This window comes from Lonchura striata, chromosome 7 (genome assembly GCF_046129695.1).
Source record: "Lonchura striata isolate bLonStr1 chromosome 7, bLonStr1.mat, whole genome shotgun sequence".
NCBI lineage: Eukaryota > Metazoa > Chordata > Aves > Passeriformes > Estrildidae > Lonchura > Lonchura striata.
In genome coordinates, this window is record NC_134609.1 from 34,624,338 (window position 1) to 34,645,768 (window position 21,431).

General features: G+C 44.3%; 1 protein-coding gene across 1 annotated transcript in view; it reads right to left on the reverse strand.

Annotated features, from left to right (window-relative positions):
• Positions 1-1,104: 1,104 nt before the first annotated feature.
• COL13A1 (collagen type XIII alpha 1 chain) overlaps positions 1,105-21,431 on the reverse strand; it is a 93,338-nt gene continuing 73,011 nt past the window's right edge. Inside the window, exons 37-43 of the mRNA XM_077784784.1 lie at positions 19,901-19,936; positions 17,745-17,798; positions 17,414-17,467; positions 16,637-16,672; positions 13,808-13,894; positions 9,739-9,777; positions 1,105-9,206 (exon numbers count right to left, since the gene is read on the reverse strand). Coding sequence (XP_077640910.1) covers positions 9,204-9,206; positions 9,739-9,777; positions 13,808-13,894; positions 16,637-16,672; positions 17,414-17,467; positions 17,745-17,798; positions 19,901-19,936 — 309 coding nt within the window. The 3' untranslated portion in view covers positions 1,105-9,203. The remainder of the gene's footprint in view (positions 9,207-9,738; positions 9,778-13,807; positions 13,895-16,636; positions 16,673-17,413; positions 17,468-17,744; positions 17,799-19,900; positions 19,937-21,431) is intronic.

Sequence of the window (21,431 nt, forward strand, 5' to 3'; positions counted from 1 at the left end):
AACTGCATAGCCCTAAAAGAAAAAAAATCTCAGCTGTGTCCTGTAAATAAATGAAAATGTTTTGAAACAAGCCAACCTTTGGGTCTCAGCCTTTGGTTTGTCTGAGGCAGGACAGAGCAAGCCTCCAGAACATTTATTTATTGAGCAAGTGCAAGATTTCACTGCTCTACCAGGGTAGAACAATACAGGAGCCATCACTTCATTAACAAGAGTGACCCTGAAGTCTTAAGGAATGATAAAAGCCAAAGTTTCAAACACATACTCCATTCCCAGTTGGATCATCACAGCATGTTTATTTTCCTGTATAACTCTATGCATCAGTCACTGTTAAACATCCAGATCCTTGAGGGTTTGGCTTCACTCCAAGTTCACTGTCTGTACCCAGAGGAGGGCAGGAGTGAAGCACACTTTTGCTGTCTGGCCACTCAGAGCTAATGGATTTTCATCACAACATTGATTGCAAGGAACCTGCACTGCATTGGTGTTTGGGTTCACTCAGAAATGCACCCAGGCATACAGGAGGGAAAGGGCTGTACCCCCAAGCTCAAGGAAGGGAGAAATGGATGGACACCTTCCAGTTGTTTTCAGATTCAGGCAAAGACAACACACAAAGCTGATAATTATTTTAGCATGGGCATAACTAGAGTCCATCTCTCCCCTCTTTGCCCTTGCTCTCTCAGTTCACAGTTAGTGTGGGTTTGTGACTTATGGTTGATTAATTCCTGCGGTAAGAGCAAGCTGCTGTTTGTACCGTAGGAGGTTTCAGGCTTTCTCCCACTGTAGATTCTGCAGTGTCCAGTGCTAGGGCACAGTAGACAGGCACTAGGCAGGACTCTGTCCTCTCTCCAGCCATCTAATTTTATAGTGGTAAGAGTCTTTTTGAGGTTTCTATCCTCCTAGATCTGTTGAGGTTTCTCTCCTAAATCCATTGACATTTCCCACCAGTTCCGCAGTTCCCGGGCCTGACTGGCAAACAGCAGATGGCGTGGTTGCCTCAGCACAGGAACCTAAAACCCACCCCCAAAGGGGACGTGAATTCACCTGTAAGTGAATTTATGGGCTAGGATTTGCATGTGGTGTCATTTACAAAAGACACAAACTATGTGCAGGTAAACAGGCATTTTTATAAAAGGAGAAGAAAGTATGTACATCGTAGGGAACAAATGCAGACTGTAATGGAATAGCTATCTGTGTATGTATTTAATTTATAAATTAAAATAGAAACTTCACTAAAACATTGACACAAAGGAGTAAAGCTTCAACACAAGGCATGGGGAATTAATCAGACTCCTCTTGGAAAACAGTGGGATGACACTTTAAATATGATGTCATGTTTACCATTACAACCACCCCCCAGCCAGAGATATTTTTTGTAACCTCCTGCCTGTTTTTTTAACCCACTTTTAGTTATCCAAAAACCCATTCCCCAAACTTCCTCTTAAAATCTCACATATTTTTTTCTCCTAATGTAGATAATTAATGTAAATACCTTACTAAGGTAAGGTATTAAAACAGTTAAGATACAGTTCTGCATAGCAGTTTTTATCACAATATAAACCAGCACCTCTGATAATATCAGCACTGTCTTCATTATCTGATAAATGAGTACTTGGTGGTTAAACATAAAATTCCCATCTTTTACAAGAAGACAGAAATGCTTTGAAGGTGCTATATTTAAGCAACACTTTTCTTTTACAAAAACTCAACTTTATTTACTACTGAGGAGTGGATTCAGGAGATTCTTTAAGTGTATCTCTGGTTTCCAGGACAGGGATGGTTTAGTTGAAATCACTGGATTTATTAATTAATTAATTAAGGAAATGTGTGACTGAAATGCAGCTTTTGTTCTGACAAAAATTCCTAAGCTATTTTTCACTCATACAGATGGAAATCATTTACCTGAATCCCTTTCCTTGTACATGTTGAATGCTTAGTCCTTTAGTGTCTTTTTTAATCTTATATCACACTGCGAAAAGATTTGCTTAAAAACTTAATAGTGGAAAAATATTTAGGAAGAAACACCAAATAATTACAATATTTCAATTATTTTATGATCAGTATAACTCCTTATGGCACAGTCGTCTCTACTTTTGTAAAATATTGCTAGGAATGGTCAACGTGGAATTCAGAATTCCCTGGATTGAAACCCAAACAAATCAGCATTATTGTAATAACAAGAAAAAAGTGAAAAAGTCAGATGCTCATTTTGGCTGAAGAAGCTCCTACAGAGGTTGAAAAGTTTGTGGGAAAGAACATCCCTTTGTTCTCTTCATTCTAGCAATGATTAAGCGTGGAATTTTGTGGAAGTCCAGAAAATTCCAAGTAGCTAAACTATGTCAAAAGGAGTTGAAATAAAGTCTTAGAAACAACACAATGACAGTAAAAATTACTGGTAGCACAAAAGTATACACAGAACATACATGAATCAATGCCAAATAACATTGGATATTCAATGTACAGGCTGAAAAGCTCAGTGTGAAAAAAAAAAGTGTACAAAACATATTCAGATTTAAACATCTCAATCAGTGTCTCTAGGAGAGACACAGAAACAATGCCCTGTCAAGTCTACTCACAATTCATCACTTTACTACAGCTACAATAAATATTCTACATCCTATGCCATCAGAGGGGAAAAATCTCTCTTGTAAAATACAAGGAAACCAGATATGTAAGGACACAGAGTTGCTTCAGAAATCATTCTCCTGCAGGTCGTTAGTGTTTGTCTGGTGCTGGCTGATGAGCAGATTTTGGACAGAAATTGTCCCAGTACCACAGAGTTTGGCATCCAAGTGACACAGAGATGAGAAACAGGAGCAGTGCCAATGACACAAGCATTGCAGGTGTAGGAAAGGCCATCGGGGCCACATTTCCTGTTGCTCTGAGGACTCTGAATGCCAAGGGGGGATCAATGTGACTTTTTGGAGGAGCTAAATCACCAAGATGGGGGACAGCCCACCCACCTCCAAGGCAGAGCATCGAGAGAAACCCCACAGCCACTCACTGCACCCACTGGTGATGGAAGCGTGGAGACCCATGACATCCACAGGCTGGCCCCAAAAATCAGGAGCTCCCTCCCACTGCTGCCCTGATCAACATCTGGAACTCATTCTGCATCACTAAAGCTGTGAGAATGGGGTGGGGTGAGGCTCCCTGCATCGGGGGGGATCATCTCAGCCCCTTTGGGATGGGGCAGAACACAACAATGAATGCTCTGCCCTAGTTTGGCCATCTATGGATACAATGATGAGTGAGAACAAGGAGTAGCAGAGCAAAGGGAGTGGGAATGGGACAGGTCATGAATGAATGCTGAAGGACCAGGTTTGGAGAAGTCTGCTTGTGGTGGCCTGCACAGTCTTGCTGCCAAGTGTCTCCCCTCTCCTTTTCACTGACATCACCCAGAAAAGGCTGTGGAATTCACAGAGCTAACACTCTTCCTTTGGAAGGTTCAAAAAAAGATGAAACTGCTCAGTCTGTGGCACTGCTGGTGGGGTGCAACATCATGGTAAAAGCAAATCTTTGCAGGAAAGCAAAAGGGACAATTTACTGAAGCAACATTTTGAAACACTACTGTGAAAAAACAATGGAATTATCACAAAATGGAATTTCACACTCCCAGCAAACTCCCACTGGAGACAAGAGACTGACAAACAGCATACCATGGAAAGCAAGTGTAAGTTGCACTCCACAATCAGTCCTCTCGTACCTGCCATTAGTATCTAACTTAGTAAGCTCTGAAACAGCAGTTCAACAAACTCATGTTTTGCAGGAAAAACAAAAGCTAATTAGGCTTTTCTTGAAAAAAAATCTGCAATATTCTAACTCCGTTTAAAAAAGAACAAACAAAATTGTAAGAAAGCTACAAAACTACACCGCCCTTGCTGCCTTTTAAACAGTAAAAGCTTTACGGTCAACTCTAAAATAAATTACAAACATCTACAATCTTAATTCATGTTTTGTCACAATGATCTCATCAGACCAAAATGTTTACCAAAGCAAGCCTACAAGGAGGAAAGGAGGATAGCAAGAAGGGTAGATAACAGTGAGTGAAAAATGATCCAAACGTGACCAACAGATTTTCTGAAAACGCAGAAAAGCAAGCAGTTGTTTTGTCTGGATCAAAGACATCTGGAAGATACAGGGACAAAAAGAGGGGAAGAAAAAACCCAAAGTGTAAAAAAAACAGGATCCCTTCATCCAGCAAAGCATTTGCACATAGGCTCAGGGTGAAGCACAGCCTAAAGCTAAGCTTGAACCCGAGTGTGCTGCTGGATTCAGAGGAGGGAAAACAATAGCAACAGACAATAACACTTGAGCAGGTACCCTCCAAGAACTTGCCATCTTCAAATAAACGTCTTCCTAATTTAATTTTCCAGCTCCTTCTAGCCAAGCCTGCTATTCCAGGCTGTAGAAGGTTGCTGAAGAGGACACAGTGACTCTTGCCAGACTTCACTGCTTTCAGACAGACCATCTAAGGTGAGAAGAGACCACTTCCAATCGGCTGGTCCCTAACATAGCCCTTTCGACCTTTGTAAATGTAAATGAAGAGTTGCGGAGGGAGCGTTTTGTCTGGGAGAGGTCACTGGCACCTGGTCCCTAGGTGTGGCCTTTGGGGATACGTTTATCCCCACTAAAAACGCATTTGCTGATAGAAAGCACCTTTTCACTACTGAACGTGAGGAGAAAAAACACGTCGGGAATGTCCGTAGGACATTTTGGGTCAGGAACTTCTATGCACTTATTCCAAAAGTTCATTAAAAATATACTTAAAAGAAAACAGAATAGAGCAAACAAATTGCCCCCAAAAATCATTAACAAAAAGTGAAAGTAACATTATCAAACTATATATATAATGGTTTTCATTAAAAAGAAGGAAAAATGCACACCTACCGCCTGCAGTTCTGGTCAGGTTCTCCCTCTGCCCACCCCAAAAAAGTAAAAATTTTTAAAAAAAGAACCAAAAAAAACAAATAAAATCAATTAATCTTTCCACCAGTCTGGTTCCCAACTGAAACAATTTCTTCCCCTGCTACTCTATTTCCTGAACACATCTGTTAGAAAACTCAATTTAAAAAATCTGCAATTCTTCAGATGAACATGAAAGTAAGACTTTTCTCCCAATCTTTGCAAACCTGGACTTATTTTAACTTTCTGTGCATTGGAGAGGAGATGGATGTCAGGTACAGGTGTCCTTATCAGAAGATCAGAATGATTCCACTTGAGCTGACAAAGAGTGTTTGAATCTGGGATTGCTCTGGGTTAATGGCATCCCTTTGAGCTTGAAATCAGCACTTTCTCCCCAGCTGTAATGTGAATTGCTTAGCACAGTGATTGAGATAGTATCATTCATTAGCTCTAATAACAATGGCCCTGGCTCACCCAAGTATTTCAATATGCAAATGGCATCATTTAGACCAGCAAGGAATCACTCCCTTAGTTCTTGGGCAAACGGGATTCCCAATGCACTCAGGAAAGTAGAGAGGTTTTGTCATGTTCAAAACATAGGCACTTATTTTAAGTTTAGGGTTTTTTTTAATAAATTGCAAGAGCTGTGGGGGAAAGACACTTGAGCTTACAAGTTAGCCTTCAGCAGTAGGGGCTGAGTAAAGGATGCCAGATTTGCATGGCAGATAGTAGGAAGTATCCAGGATTGCACATTCTGCCCTTCAGGCAGATGGGAAACTTCCTCTGAATCCCTCAGCACTTTGCCAAGTCTTCGTTTCCCTTTAGTGAACATATAAAAACATGTAACTGAACTTTTGTGATCCTTCTTTTCCATCTGGATGTACATCTGCAGAGATGTACTCACAAAAGGGCCAGCAGAAAACATTTCTGGAGGGCTCCAGACAAAGTACATCCAGAGGGTGCAGTGGAGACCAAAGCACAAGTACAGGAAGCTAAGGAAATAGTCAGTGAAACCAGACTTTTTCCACACTCCACATTTTTCTGATAACGTATTTCATGCCATGAGAATCCAGTATGGTTTAAAAAAACCCCAAACAAACCAATGTAATTTCCTTATAATTAAACAGGAGAAGAAAGTTTGTGATGAAAAGGTTAAAGATGGAATCATCAATGATACAGGTGGAAGACTGTCACCTGGTAACCAGAAATGGTAGCAAAAAGTGTTATCCTCTCTGAGCAGCACTCTGAACTGAACACAGTTCTAGGGTTTCTCTGCTTCTCTAAAGAGAAATGTTCAAGAAGGGTTTCTTTCTTGGATCAAAGGATCACCTCCCAGAAATACTGTCTACGTCTTGCACTCATTTATGAGTGCTGCTGGAAAATTAGCCTAATTCTTCATCTGAAGAGTCTGACCACAATAGTAGATTGAAGTGAAAATGACCAAAGAATATTAATTTTGCCATTCTCAACCCGTGCCACTCTGGGACAAAACAGAAAGCAAAGCAGAAAGTGCTGGCACACCGAGCTCCTGCAGCCCCAGCATCTGGGCACACATTCCTAGTGCACTGCTGAGGAACTCCTCCCAAGCTTCAGGGAGGGAACTTGCAAAACATGTCCAGCAAATCTTCAGGAAGGTCCTCCTTCTCTTTCACTGTGCTGCCATTTCCCAAGCTTCTCCAGCCCCAGACTCACTTTCTGGCTATCAGCCAAGGAGTTTGGCCCTTGAAATGGCAGACAAAAGGTTTCATGTGAAATGAGGCAGAATTGACAGGAATCCACAGCAATGGCAGCCTGGTTACAGGTTTTAGTAGGGACAGAGCTGAAACTAAATTGCCACAGTCAGGGTGGTACAAACTCAGCTGCCCCACTTGGGTTTTTTTGGACGTGTAAGGAGCTTAGGTTTGATAAGAGCAGCAGGTCAGTGTGGTATCACTGATTTGAGCCCTCCAGCAGCTGATGAGACTGTATCAGTATTGGGGCTGTGGAACAGCAATCCAAAATGGGTTATCTGGCACTTCAGTTAACATCCCCGGCTATAATCCGCCACAGGGAACATTTGTCACCATTAATCCAACCTTTAAATGAGTGGGTAGCCCACATTTTCCCCATAGTAGGTAAATCGTTTCTGACCCAAGTCAGAAGGTACTATCAAGTGTTCTGGCAATTTCACTTCAAGGTCCCTTACCCCTCAGGCAAGAGCTTTCTCACAAATAAAGCAATCAAAAGCAGCCCAAGAAATAAAACAGGTACAGCATCACCTTCCAGGAGCTGTGTCAGGACAAGGTGGCAGATGTGTTCTCAGATCAGATATAAACAACCAACAACAATCCCATGCAGTGCAATCACAAAAACTATGCTACACAAAAACCAGCTACACATAAACCATGCTACAAAGACCAAAGGGAACAGAAAGCATTGGCAGCTTCTCCTAGAAATCTCTATATTTTTAAGGATTAAGAATAGCCAGGATTTGTAGAAGGGATTGAAGCATTCAGGCACCCTACCTTGCAGCTGAATGCTTCAAGATCAGAGCAGGAACTCCCTACTACTGCTACAACCTTCCAAACCCAAAGTACAAGGAATACGCTTGGCTGGGACTTTAGTAATTGCTTAACAGGTGTGCAATTAAAACACAATTGGAACATTAGCTGTTCCAATTAGCTCAGCTTCACAGCTGCACGGCCTTTTAACATGGAACTGGGGCTTACACTAACGACATCTATTACTGAGAAATCCAGGGAGAATCCCTCAGTGCTCTGTGGTTCATTTTATTTTTGTGCCGTTTCAGCTCCAGTACACCCAGCATCTCATGAAAACATCATGCGTGGAAACGTTTCATCCCAAGGACAATGTTGGCATGAGAACAAATGGTTGTAAATACCATTAATTAGTTTAGGTTGAAAGTTGCAAGGAGTTTCCTAACTGTGAGGGCACTGGAGTTGGAACAGACTGCAGGGTGGGGAGGATAAGGACACAGGGCAGTGGAAAACTCACTGGTTTTTAGATGTAATTCAGTAAATTTCTGGAAGGGTGAGGTGCCAGATGGATTGCAGCAGTCAGAGGCTGGGATGGGATCCTTGGGCAGTCCCCTGCTGGCCTTTCCCTGTGTACAAGGGAACTACATCCCTTACTCTGTCACTTTATTATGATAGTGCTGAAAGACTGCATGGAATCTTCTGGAAAAATACCTGATTAATAGTTTGTGAACAGATGAACAGTGGAGTATAGGGAGTATCATGGTGGTGACCCCTTCCACTGGCACAGCTGTAGCCATGTTGTAGTGGCAGCATCATGCAAAGAGCAGGACTCAGTGGATCAGTCCCACTAATAAATCACCACTTGTGTTTCTCCTTTGGGATCATTAAATCCTGGTAGCTGAGACTCCTGCGTTGCCTTTGCTCCCTGTGTGAAGGGCTAAGGCAAGTGGACATGTTTTAGGGAATAGATTTAACCTTCTACTTTCCCTCTTATATCCTAAGGAAAGCTGTTATGTTCACTTTAGTCTGGTAGTGTTTTCCTCTTTGGGTAGTTTAGACTTGAGACATCAACAAAGGCAGGTCAGGAAGAATAATTTAGATGTGCATATGCAAATGATAATTACACACTCTGCAAATCTGCATGCAACCTTTGGTTAACATTTTAAAAAGCCACATGGATTGATTTTACAAACATTTGTTAGGATATCAAGGTATGGTGCATTATGCTTAATTTTAAATAAGGCTTTAATTAAGCTGCTTGAAAGCCTACAATTTAGAAAGGGATAAGAATTTCTTGCCAACCATGGCTTCTCGTTATGAGGGTCATTCCAGCTCATGGGGGGATAATTGGTAATCATGATGTCTCTACATTCCCAGTGCACAGGGTTTTTCAGCAACACTTTAATTCATCACAACAGAAGTGTTAATATTTCACTTTAATAAAAAATACATAATATTTCGAAATATTCTTGAATGATCCAGCTTGAAAAATGAAAATTACCTTTAAATCTATACAAGGCAGTTCCTTTGGGCACTTTAAATGCAATAATTTATTAAGTTCCTATACTCGCCATGTGTGCACAAATATCATGTAAATATTACAGCTGTACTCCATGACAAAACAAGCGTAATACAGACATAGAATCATACAGAGAACTGCAAATGGGGGAAAAGGGAGATCTGGTATTTTCTGTACAAAAAAATATGCCACTTTTTGATAATTTGTAAAAATGCGTAACTTTTGGCATTTCAGAGAAGAACACCATATAAAAATAAATATTCTATGTACAGTAACACACACAGGTCAGTCCAGGGTTAGAATCATCACTGCAAAAGAAAACATAAACAAGTGTTAGTGACAGCTCACAGGGGGAGGACAATGTTAGGGAAGCTGGCTCTGGGCTCTCCAGGAGGAAAAGCAGTGGTTGATGGATCTCAGCAGGAACCCTCCCCACCTCTCCAGGTGGCAAAGTGAGGGTGGGAGATCCATCCTGGACTGACTCTGCCTCCACTCTCACCCACTTGGCATTAACACCCACAGCAGGCACAGAAGGGACCAGATCCTGGGGAGTGCAGGAAGGGGCATCTCAGGGAATCCAGGTGGAAATCTCATCTTTGTGCAAGGATGAGAGCACTTTGAGGCCAGGCAGCTCAAAGGCCACAGATACAGTTCTCCCCTTTGTACCCCACAGAATTGAACTGTGATATTTAAATAAGGAGGAGTTTTAGTTGCCACTTTTCTGGGATACAGTCCTGGAAATCCTATCCATGCATCTACACCTCTTCTGCCCTTAGCCAGATTCATGGAGAACATTAGCACTGCCAACTCAGCACAGCAGCATTTCCAAGACTACTTTACCTTATTCCAGCAGCCTTGAACTGGAAGGCCATCTTCTCCCTGTGAAAAAGATGGATGAAATAGCAGTTTAGGACACAGAAAGTAAAACAGAGATGGAGAAAGGAAGGCATGGGTTAACTGTTACTGCAACAAACAGTTTGGACCAGGGCTGGAGGAATAGTCTGAGAGATATTCCTCATCCTTCAGATGACCCAGACTTCCGGCTGGCAGAACCAGTGCAGCCTGAAGCAGGGCCTGGGGTGAAGAGGGGAAATGCCTGCAGGCTGTGATGGGACTTATGGACCCGAGAACCACCCCCCCTAAGAAGAAAGGAATCCATCCAGGCTTCCTTGAAGGGAGAAGGAACACAGGAGGTCCAACTCAGTCAGATAAACTGCCAGGGGCTGGCAGTGGAAAGTGAGAGGTGGCTGCTCTGTGTCCTCAGGCTTGGCTCTGTAACACTGAGCTTAAAAGCCAGTCCTAGAGTCAGCACTAACCTCAGACCCTGAGGAGGGTCTGCAAAAAAATCTCCATTTCCTTTCTGCCCTGTTAAAGGGTCTGCTTTGTCATGTGAGACACTGCCCAGTTATCCCCTCTTGCCTCTGGGGAGATCCCGCTCCAGGAAAATTAGGAAGGCAAGCGGCTGGGCAGCCCCTCTACTGGTTCAGGATGTCTCAGCTGACTCCCTGAGAAGGGACTTTGGCTTCCATAACATCAACGGGATTTCTGTGGAATCCCCTGGCACTTCTGCAACCATGATGTCTTGGGTTCCATGGTTGGGAAATACTTTTGTCAATGACTGCCATTCGTTTCAACCCTGTGCTGCTCTCTGTGATGGGCTAGACATGACACCAGTGCTAAGGTGCTCTGGAGCAGCAGATAAAGTCAGGTGTAAGAAAGTACATGTCTGACACGAGAAGTCAAATTCTTGTGCTGTGTGCGTGTGGCAGATTCATGGTCTATAACTATTCCCCAGGAAACCCCAAAAAAATACAAACAGAAAAGCAAACGCATAGTAATATATTGAAAAAGGAAATAGTTACTGGAGATGCACTTCCAAGGGGCTGATGTACTGAACATTGCCATGATGTTATAAAATATTGCTTTTCAAATGCATTTTTTGGACTTTGGTCTCCTTGTGCTGTTTCCTTCCCTTCCCCCAACTATGTGGAAATATGGAATTACAAGTTATTTACTGGGTAAATTGTGGTGTTCCCATTGGTACACTGGTGGTGCTAGGAATGACATGGCAGGAGGAGATGGGAAGTTAGGTGTATGAAGGAATGGGAGGCCAGGGAGTGACAGCTCAGGGATCAAAGGAAGACCAGGGTCACAAGGAAGTGTTTGTTGCGGGCGAATGTGCCGAGAACGGAAACGTGGCATGCTTGTTAGTACCAAGGATCTCCTTCCACATATCTCAGATGTGTGAAGAGTTAGTTCACAGCCTCCATAAGCTACACACATGGATGTGGCAGCTGGATGCCAAGCTTTTAACCTAGTTGGATCAAAAAACATGCTTATTCACGTTCCCAAGCTAGCTTGCATGCCAGATCACCATATATAAAAAAATAACAGCATCCACACTTCATCCAATTTTCTGACAAGCTTCCCTTAGTGAAAATAGGCATGAAAAAAGTGTAAATTCTAATATGGCCATGTGGGGTGAATCCTCACTGGGAACAGTGACAAAACCACAAAGGTCATCTGCAAGGGCAGGGTCAAATCCTTGCACCTGTGAAATGAGGTGCCTTACTCAGCCAGAAGTTACTCCATGGAAACCTGGCTATGAGTAGTGGGACACATAACACACGGCTCTGTGGTCTTCCTCCTTTGTGCACTGTTCTGGGCAGGTACAGTTTCACCCGTGGGACTGGCACAAGTTTCTACTACCCAGAATTTACAGTGCAGAAACTGACACTTTACAAGTGGTCACTGTCCCAACGAGGCAATGGCAGCAGCCAAAGGAGGGAACACCACAAGGAAAATCATATTAGCTCTTCACAAAGCTCAAATAACAAAGGCTTTTAATGGCAATTTCATGGCTTTTTTTTTTTCCCCTCAAGAAACTAGGAAAACCTTTAAAACCAAATGTGGCTTTTTGCTTTGGGATGCATTTTCCCAGCTAGTTGAACTAACAATATCCATCCCTTTCAGATGGCATCAAACATCCTTAAGTGAGCATAAAGCATGGAAAGACCATCCTCAAGCAAGCCTTGTCGTGCCAAACAGGGCCGGATGGGCAGGGGGGTAGAAGTTTCTTTGTATTACACAGATATTGAGACTGTCCCAGGGAGCAAAAATGTCACCTGAATGCTGCATCTCCAGAAAACTCAGAAAAAATTAAGAAATTTGTGACCTTTACTGGGATACTAAGAAATCAGTTGGGGTTAAGTGTTTCTGAATACTTTTGTTCTACAACAGTTAGGCTAGATCAGGCACTAATACAAGAATCACTTGAATAAGATGGATATTGGGAAACAGGCAATCCTAAATTCAAGTTTTTTGGATGCTATGGATGCAATTTGGACTTTTGGGGAGACTTATAAATAGGAATTATCCAGCATGGAGGTCAAGTGTCCCCATTAATATGTTTCACATGGGCTTACTAATGGGTTATTATTATTTTCAGTCATCTTCATGTATGGGGTGACTGAGGTCATATGGAACTGTGTCAGGCTGTTCTCAATACATAGAAGCAATTAAAAACAGTTAATGAAGGACACAAGCACTGCAGCTCTTTGTGAGGAAGCCAAGCCAGCGTAGAGCTGGGTCTGCATATATTGGTTTACTGGAAATTGTCAAAGGGAAGACAAAGGAAGAAGCAAAGCAGTTGTAAATAAAACCACATTCCAACTCCGTATTTTCTCATGCCACAAAGTACTGCTGACAGCAGCTGGGAATCAGAGTGAAGGGAAGGGCCCGGTTCTGACAGCAGCAATGAGAGGGAGGGAGTATGGAGACAGGTAAGGAAGGAACTGCCAGGTGTTTCTAGGGCATGCAGTTGTTTGGGGGGATCAGAAAATAGCACCAAGAGCCAAAAAGCAAATGAGCATGCTGGAAAGGGAAGGTACACCATACCAATGGGCATGGGGCATCCAGGCCGTCCAGCCCAGGTAGCCCCGGCTCACCCTTCTCGCCTTTAAAACCTCGGAGACCCTGTTCATGAAATCAACCACTATCGTTATTTCAGTCAGTGCCAGCCAGCTCCACGTCCCAGGAGGAGAGGCCGGGTCCCTGCGGGGACTGGCACAGGGCACTCAGCTGCACAGCCAGCACAGAGCCCAGGCTGCACAGTTAGCTGTGTCTGCAGCAGCTGCACTTTCTGTCATCTACGAGCCAGGAGAAGCTTCTCCCAAGTTAAAGCCGAGAGGATGGGAACCATGTTTCCTCCATTCCAAAATCAGCCATTGCTCCGATCCTCACTGAGACAGCCAGCAGCTGGATTTCTAAAAGAATGATTCCCCCAGTACTCCTGGAATTTGTGGCACTGCTAGCAGATTTTTGGAAGCAGTTGCTGCAGCATATGGATTTAGATAAAAATGTACACATATGCCTGTATTTATTCATTTGTCTAGACTTACAGCCAATCAGTTTTGACAGAAACACATCCCATTTAGGATATCTGAGATTTGTTTTCTCTCTGGGTAGTGCAGCTCAAGTGCCCTGTGTGCTCTCAGGCCATCACATCAGCTGGCTGTTATTCCAAGGCAAGGAAACCAGCATTCCAGCTTTGCTGTCCCGTGGCTTTGATCCCACTGAGCATCTCCAGAGAAGAGCTGTAACCAGCAGCAAAGGAGACGGGGCTCTATCCGCAGTGGAGAAAGCCCTGAGCTCCCAGCACATGGGGCAGCCCATGTACCCAAATCTTTGTGAGGTCTGGAAGAGGAAGGAACATAACCATGGTCACTGAGCAGCCTGATCTCCCAGAGGATCAGCTGGTCCCGCAGCTTTGCCACAGGCTGTGGTGGGAGCCCAGCTGGGCCTTTTCTGAATGTTGTACTTTTGCAAGACCATTATTTATGTTATTATTTCCTTCTGTCTTCCCCATCAACACATTTTAAAACAATACATTTGATGAAACAGGACATACCAACGGACAGGGTGCATCTAATCCAGGTGCTCCTTGGTCTCCCTTATCCCCTTTAGACCCTCTAGAGCCTTTCTTGCCCCTCTCCCCCTGTAAATAATAGTTTAGTCCAAGAAAAAAAGAATACACAAAAGCTTTAGGATCATCCATTTCAAACAAATGTCAGCGATAGTTTAAAAAAGGATAAACATTTAAGAAACATTTTAAAATAAAACTCCCTCTTAGATGGGAAGATCAATGTATGGAGCTGCTGAGCTGTAGCTGAGCTGCATAAACACTGTGGCTGTGGCTGCAGTCCCACACTGACAGAGTGAGAGGGCTTGGCATCAAAGGGATCATCACACCACTTCTCAGGGCATCCCATACATCAGAGAGGGGCACCTTGGCTGATCCCAGACACACAGGATGGGAAGCCACCCCTCTGGCCAGCAGCGTGCCATCTTATCTCAGTCTCCAGCTGCCTGGGAAGGTCCCTCTTCCACTGGAGCTCTGGGATAGTGCTGTGATGCTTTTTTTACCCCTCTGAACTCCCATTCTTACAGAAAGTCTCACTCAGGGAACTGTCAGCCAGGGAATGAAGGAAGTACTCGGCTCTGAGTCTGCACAGTCTGGCTGTCCTTTGGGATACTCTGAGTTGTGCTCTCCCAAAAAACCTGTCAGACCAGGGAACAGTCCTAGGCAGCACAGCCACAGGGCAGCAACTGGTCCCTGATCCTTAACTAGCAGCACAAGGCAGGGCACAGTGTGGTATTTGCCAGTTACATCCACACCAAATCCTCCTGTGTAACAGGAAATTCTCAATGCTGCTGAGCATGAAACAGGGGAAAGGGGCTGCTGCACAGGGAACTGAGCTTAGGGTCCTCATGGACAGTGTTAAAGGAATTAAGGGATAAAATCAGGCAGCACAGGCTGCTGCTTCTTCTTTAAAAAAAAAGTGTTAAACCCAAGCTGGCAAGAGAAATGGATGGGAGAGGAGAGGCAATGAGGAGAAGTCACCCAGAACCAAGCACTGGAATGGAGAGGATAATCCAGGAAAAATGCAGCATGGGTTACTCCAGAGGAAGAAACCAGGAAGAAAGGCGGAAGAGGAGGAAGGGATAAAGGGGACAAAGGTGGACCTGTAGGAGCGAGGAAGATGCACAAACACACACAAAACCCTCCAGCATTAAAATAACAGCAGGACAAGTTCAGGGCTCACACTTTTTCAGCTGGATTACTCAAAATGCTGCCTGCTCCCGCTGCCATTAGTGCCACAACCCCAGGCACACCTATGCTGATCTCTTGCTCTAAGCAGAGAGCAGAAGGAGCATTTCTGGGATTTAAAAAGCATAGAGAAAAAGAGAGGAGTCTGGCAAACTGGGACTTCAGAGTAAGGGGAAATCCCTGTTCAAAGGTTCAGTGGCAAAAGGGTCCCCTAAGATATTGCACTTGCCCATTTACACTCCTGAGTCTCTCACACTTTGCCATTGCAAAACATGGGCTGCAGTGAGGCAGAGTGCATGCATGCTTCAAGGGCCAGCAAAACTCCCCACTGATGCTTTCCAGCTCATCCTCTACAAGGAGTTGCAATTTCTCCCAGTTTTCACTTGCTTTTATGCCAGAGCTCAAAGAAATCCCATTAATGAAAGCTAATGAAAGAGCCTTCTTTTAACTAAGCACTCAGTTCAAAACCCAACTGAAAAAGTCTAGGAATTAAAAATGACAGTTTTTTAGAAGAACCCACACAAGCAAAACAAAACGTGAAGAGAAAGTTAAGAAGCAAAGCCAGAAATGCAATTATTAAAAAAGGGGAGAACTTTGGTGCTCCCATGAAACTTGAACCTTTCTCCCCCCGTTTAAGATGCCAGTTGGCTAGTGCTGCCCAGAACTGTCCTTCCTGTGCAGAGTAAGGGCAGAAATCCATTGCAGATAGAGGACAGAGAACACTCACTACACATCAAAAGCAAATACATATAATGAAATAATCACATGGGCACATGCACTATAAAAGATTACACCTCCAGATAAATGTAGGTGATGCCAGAGTCTTATGAATAAAAGGTGTGACTACATAAACTTGCACTGTATTGAACGTCTTCACATTTATACAACTGTAATATTACAGACTCAAATCCAAAAGTAGTCTATATTTATCCAACCATAGCTCCTAAATGTTTTTATCAAAAGATCCAGATTCAAAGCCTTAACAGGCAAGGAAACCTGATGAAAAAGAAGGAGCTTCTCAACACACACTTCTTAGCAATATTTATCTTTCCAGAACACGGGTGGTACGATGGGAGAGCTGCCATTCCTGTTTCTGGGTTTGACCCAGCTCTTCACCATCACATCAGGACAATGCCTGAGGAGACTTCAGGCCTGATTCTTCAAGATAGGCAAATTTAATTTATCTTATCAAAACTTCCATCTTTCAAATCCTCTGCAGAATTGTTTGCTAAAAGACAACCTTCTTTTTCATGCTTCAGGGACAATTTAGAAGTACTGAAATAAGATTTGCTGGCTGCACCTCAGCTAATTCTCCCAGGAATCCCTACAAACAGCAGTAACTAGATAAGCAGGATTTCCTAAGGCACACCATGCTGGCCTAGGTCCTGTGCCTCAGTTACAACAGAGGTGTGACCACAATGAACACATCAGAAAAATCTCTCCTACAGCCTTCAGCAAGACGTAGCACAATGTTCCAGGTGATGGAATGAGCTACAGGTTTCACCTTCTAAAGTCACTTGGATGAAGGTGTGGCACACAAACACATGCTGGCTGCTACAGGAGTTAACTGGGCTGTCACTGTGTACAGGTATTAGCAATTAAACACAAGAAGTTTGCCTGGTAACTTACCCGGACTCCCTTGTCACCAGGCAGACCTTGTAAACCCTGAAATGCATCAACACAGAAAGAAACATTTGAAAACAAGTAGATTTCACCATGTTCTCACTAAAGAGAGGAATGTGTGCTCAGGATTTTGGGTTTTTTATCATTTGTACCAATGGTTATGTCAAAAATAAACACAATTTTTCCAATAGGTAACCTCCTCTTCACCTCCATCAGACCATCCAGATGGTAACACCACACTACCTACGCTGTGGACTTTTCAGATAAGAATCAAATTCATTCTGAGCATGCAACAAACTTGCATTTTTGTGTTAAACAACAAAGCTGCTCCATGACTGCATTAGACCACAGCACCAACACTGGCCCCATTTTGCCAAAAGCAATCCCAGTCAGTGGAATTAACCTCACTGAAGGCAGCTTTTGTCCCTGCAATGACAAGACAGGGCTCTCAGACAGGAGGCAGGCACCCAGGCTGTGAAAGGTAAAGGAAGCTGCTCAAGAGCAGCATTAAGGACTAAGAGACACATCCTGGGAGTCCCACACAGCTTCTTCAGGAAGTTGAAGGACCAAGGCGAATTAACAGTTTTCTTTCAGCCTCCTCCACATCACTCTGAGTCTGCTCTGAAGCTATTCAGCTTTTTCTGTCACTCCCATAGTGAAAAAAATCTTGTAACCTGAGTTACAAGACACCCAGCTGTGACTGCAAACACTATTACAGCAGCATCTTCAGCCACAGCAAGAGAACAGGCTCTGGAGATAAATCCCTAGGATTTCTGTACTTACAGGAAGCCCTGCTGGCCCCATTGGTCCTGCAACTCCAGGATCTCCTTTACTGCCCTGAAATGGATACAAAAGAGTAAACACTGTTCACATTGCTATTTAGTACAAACAGGCAGCAGAGCACCATATAAGAAAAAGCAAAGGATGCATTTCAAAGCACCTGAAAAACCCAAGGAAGAGATATTCAAGCACCAAAGAGGCCCAGCTGAGGCTCTTGTATGAACAAGGAGAGGGCAATTCCAGCTCTGGAAAAGCCTAGAACTTCTCTATCTTTCAGAGCTGTGGTATCCTCAGAGAAGTTCTAGAGCATCTGTCAGATCTGAAGAAAACTCACCCTTTCTCCTTTTGGTCCTGCTGGTCCTGAAACCCCAATTGGTCCTGGAATACCCTGCAGTTGTAGGAAGGAAAACACATCAGGATGCCTTTACTCCAGGGCCTCCTTAAAGCCAGGAGACACTGCTGCTCCCTTAGGAAGAGCACAGCTTGGAAGGACAGGCTGGTGGAAGAAGGCACCTTGCACCACTACAGCTTTCAGTGTTAGGGGAGATGGATTTGTAGTTGGTCAGGCAATTTGAAGAACATGGGAACTGCTGTTAGATCACACCAGCACCAACACACAGAGCCTAATTTTTAATTCTGAGGCTCTCTCTTGACAATTATTTCAGTGGGCATTTCTACCACCTCCACATACAGGAACTCTTTCTTTCTAGTTTATACCAGATAAGGCTGAAAGCTGTAGCAGAAAAAGGCCATTTACATGTGATAAGCAATTTGCTTTTCCTTTTGTTTGTTTCCTTATTTTCTCTACCCCCTCCCGGAGTCAGCATAGTTGAGGAGATGGGAAAAGCTGGGTCAGTGGTTCATGCAAGCTGACAGACCCCAAGCTGCAGAGCTGAATGCAGCTGTGTACAGGCACAGATGTCAACTGGGCAGGTCATCCTCCAGTCCCTCTGCTCCTCCTTTGCCATTCCTGGCACTCCAGGCTCCCAGCCATGCTGACAGGAAAACCCAGTGTTCTCCCTAACCCTCTGACATGGAGCCCATCTCCCACCAGCACACTAAACTCCCTTGTTGCTGCTGCTCCTGAGACTTGCATGACCGCTGAAAAATCAAAAGTGATCTTTAATGCTGGCAGCATGGTGGTTCAGTAACAGTCCCTCTAAGAACAAGATTCCAGCACCTCCAACTCAGACTCCTTAAACCACATAGGTATGGATCTACAGTTCCCTCATGGAGCCTCAAACAAGCAATACTTTTGAGGCACATTACCTGATTCCTAGGAAGAACCAAGGAGCAAGCTTCCCAAATGGGAGAGTCTTTTCCTAAAAGACTTAATGCAAAGGGTCTTGCACTTTTTAATGTCAGTCTGCAATCCTTAGTCACTAAAGTAACCTCTCTGATGAGAGCAGGACAGCTCACGTGGATCAGGAGAGCTTTTCAGAGAAGTCAAGATCTGCAGAACACAAGCTGAGGAGTAGCTCATGCAGCACACAACTTCAGTGTGGCGAAGGAAGAGAGAAAAATCGGGCTCTCCTTAGATCTGTGCAATCGTGGCAACCTTAACTGCCTTCAGTTATCCATCATTTACTGCTAAGGAATACATTGAAATCTCCCTTGCATATCCATAAAATTGTATCTACAGTTTCCCCAAACAAGTGACTGTATAAGCTGCCACTCAGATTCTCTTCGGAAGTCAGAGCAGCTGAAATTATTCCCAGCTACACCAAGGAGGAGAAATTGCTATTTGTTTTTAAATAGCCAAATGGATTGTACATGGGTGATCTACGATTTCCCAAGAGGGATTAAAAATATTTGGCTGTTATTTAACAGCTGTTATCCAAGAATAGCAGAGTGGTTTGCAGAACCAGGTTGGCATTACTTAGAAGCATAGAATGGTTGGGGTTGGTGGGGCCCTTAAACATCATCTTGTTCCAACCCCCGCCCATGAACAGGGACACCTTCCACTGTCCCAGGCTGCTCCAAACCTTGTCCAACCTGGCCTTGAGCACTTCCAGGGAAGGGGCAGCCACAGCTTCTCTGGGCAACCTGTGCCAGTACCTCACAGTAAAGAACTTTTTCCTAATATCCAATCGAAACCTACTAAATCTTTCATTTTTAAGCCATTCCCTCTTGTCCTGTGACTACAGCTCCTGATGATGAGCCCCTCTCCCCATCTCATGGAGAATGACAGGTTGGAGACCCGTCAGGGTGAAGAGGACAGAAGAACAGAGCATCATGGAATCACGCAGAGGTTTCATTCCTCTTGTTACTGAGACAGAGTGAAACAAGCAGGCTGTGATCCCAGGATCCAGACTTGTAGCATCAGACAAGTGTGTGACATCACTCCTCATTTTAAGTTTAACCCCCTCCTAAGCCTGCTTTGGTAAAAATATGATTATTCCTGGTATAAAGAAGACTTGGGTGGAAGACACAACACAAGTCACGATACTGGGGAGGACAAACATGGGGTAACAGAGAAATGGAACTCACCGGTGGTCCAGGCCTGCCGTCTAAACCTGAAGCACCCTGAACAGGCGGGGAGGGTTCACAAAAACAAGGCAGAGGAGAGGGGAGGAGGGTGAGGGGAAAGGAGAGGGGAGGGGAGAGGTGAGTAAAGCAGTGGCTTGAGACAAACATATGCTTGCAATTAACAAATATTAAGATCTCAAGGACAGGTGATGGCACTTACAAGCAAACCAACAAAAACAAAGAAACACTGAATACATATAATGTTGACCTGCAACTTTCAGATCCTCCTAAGAGTGCAAATTTCTCTCACTCAATGTCCCCAGGAAAACTCCTGGGGAAACAGCTGTTCTATGACAGGTGGTGAAAAGGACAATGTGACAGTGGAGCCAGAATCTGCATTGCCTTTGTGGCAGGCTGGGCAACACAGGTGAGACGCAAGGCTCAGAGGCCGCTAGTCACCAAAGCATTTACAGGCAGGGCAGAACCATCAGCTGTTCAAGTGGCTACCAAGAAACCCAGGGCTTGTGGTGCCACTAGGTCAGCTGCAGGCTTGCTCCACTCCTTATGCAGTTGTTTGGGGGCTTATGAAACAGGTGGCTCATCTCCCTGTGTCACCAGTGCAGATTTACACTGGACTGAGATCAAGTGGCACTTTGCTCGGCTCCTGCCCTGAATTTCCTCATCCATGAGACCTAGCAGTGGTTCTGCCCAAGGCCCATCAAGCCCAGTGGCTTCTCTCAGACAGTGGCTGGGAGGGAAAGCTGTGGTAGGACACAAGTACCAAATACTGAGTTTTCCTCCACTTGAGCATTACAAGCTCCTCACCCTGTCAGCCACAGAGAAGCCCAAGGCTACTGCAGACAATCAGGACTGGAATTCCAGCGTGATGTCAAGCCCCAAGTCAGAGAAAAAGGCAGCAGATCCAGCTTCAGGATTTTACAGTCTGAAATATTTCAGAACTTGCTTGGCACTGCATTTAGTTGGACAGGCTGAATATACACTGGATCAGACATGGAAAAGCTTATGAAGATATTTCAGTGGCTCTGAAGAAGCATACAAGTTCCAAAGTATCTGATCTTATGATCTGAGCTTCCTGGTTGGCAGCCAGTATCACTGATCACAACAAAACATTCCTAAAATGACCCTTCTGAGCCAGTCTTCCCACATCCACAGCTCAGGAAGAGTGGTGGGAAAAGTCAAGGGACCTTTGGACCCCCACGGGGCTCACTGCTGTATGGGAAGCAGCTAGCACACTCCCTCCTACAAAGATGAGTTGCTGAGATAATTGCTGGGGCACCTTCTGCTCAGACTGTCACAAGGACTCCTTCCCCTGTCCAGATACCCCACTGGCTTGAGGTTGAATAACCATTTACACAGAAAACTTCCATTTGCATTTTTCAGGGGACTGGGTTCTGACTTCTCACTGCTTCACTGAGGCACAATCCCTGGCCTTTGAGCTTTCCAAAGCACCCCCTTCTCCCCACTGGCTCTGCCTGGAGCCCTGGGGAACGTACTCATGCTGGGCTCATTTGAGAGCCTGGAGTCAGAGTGG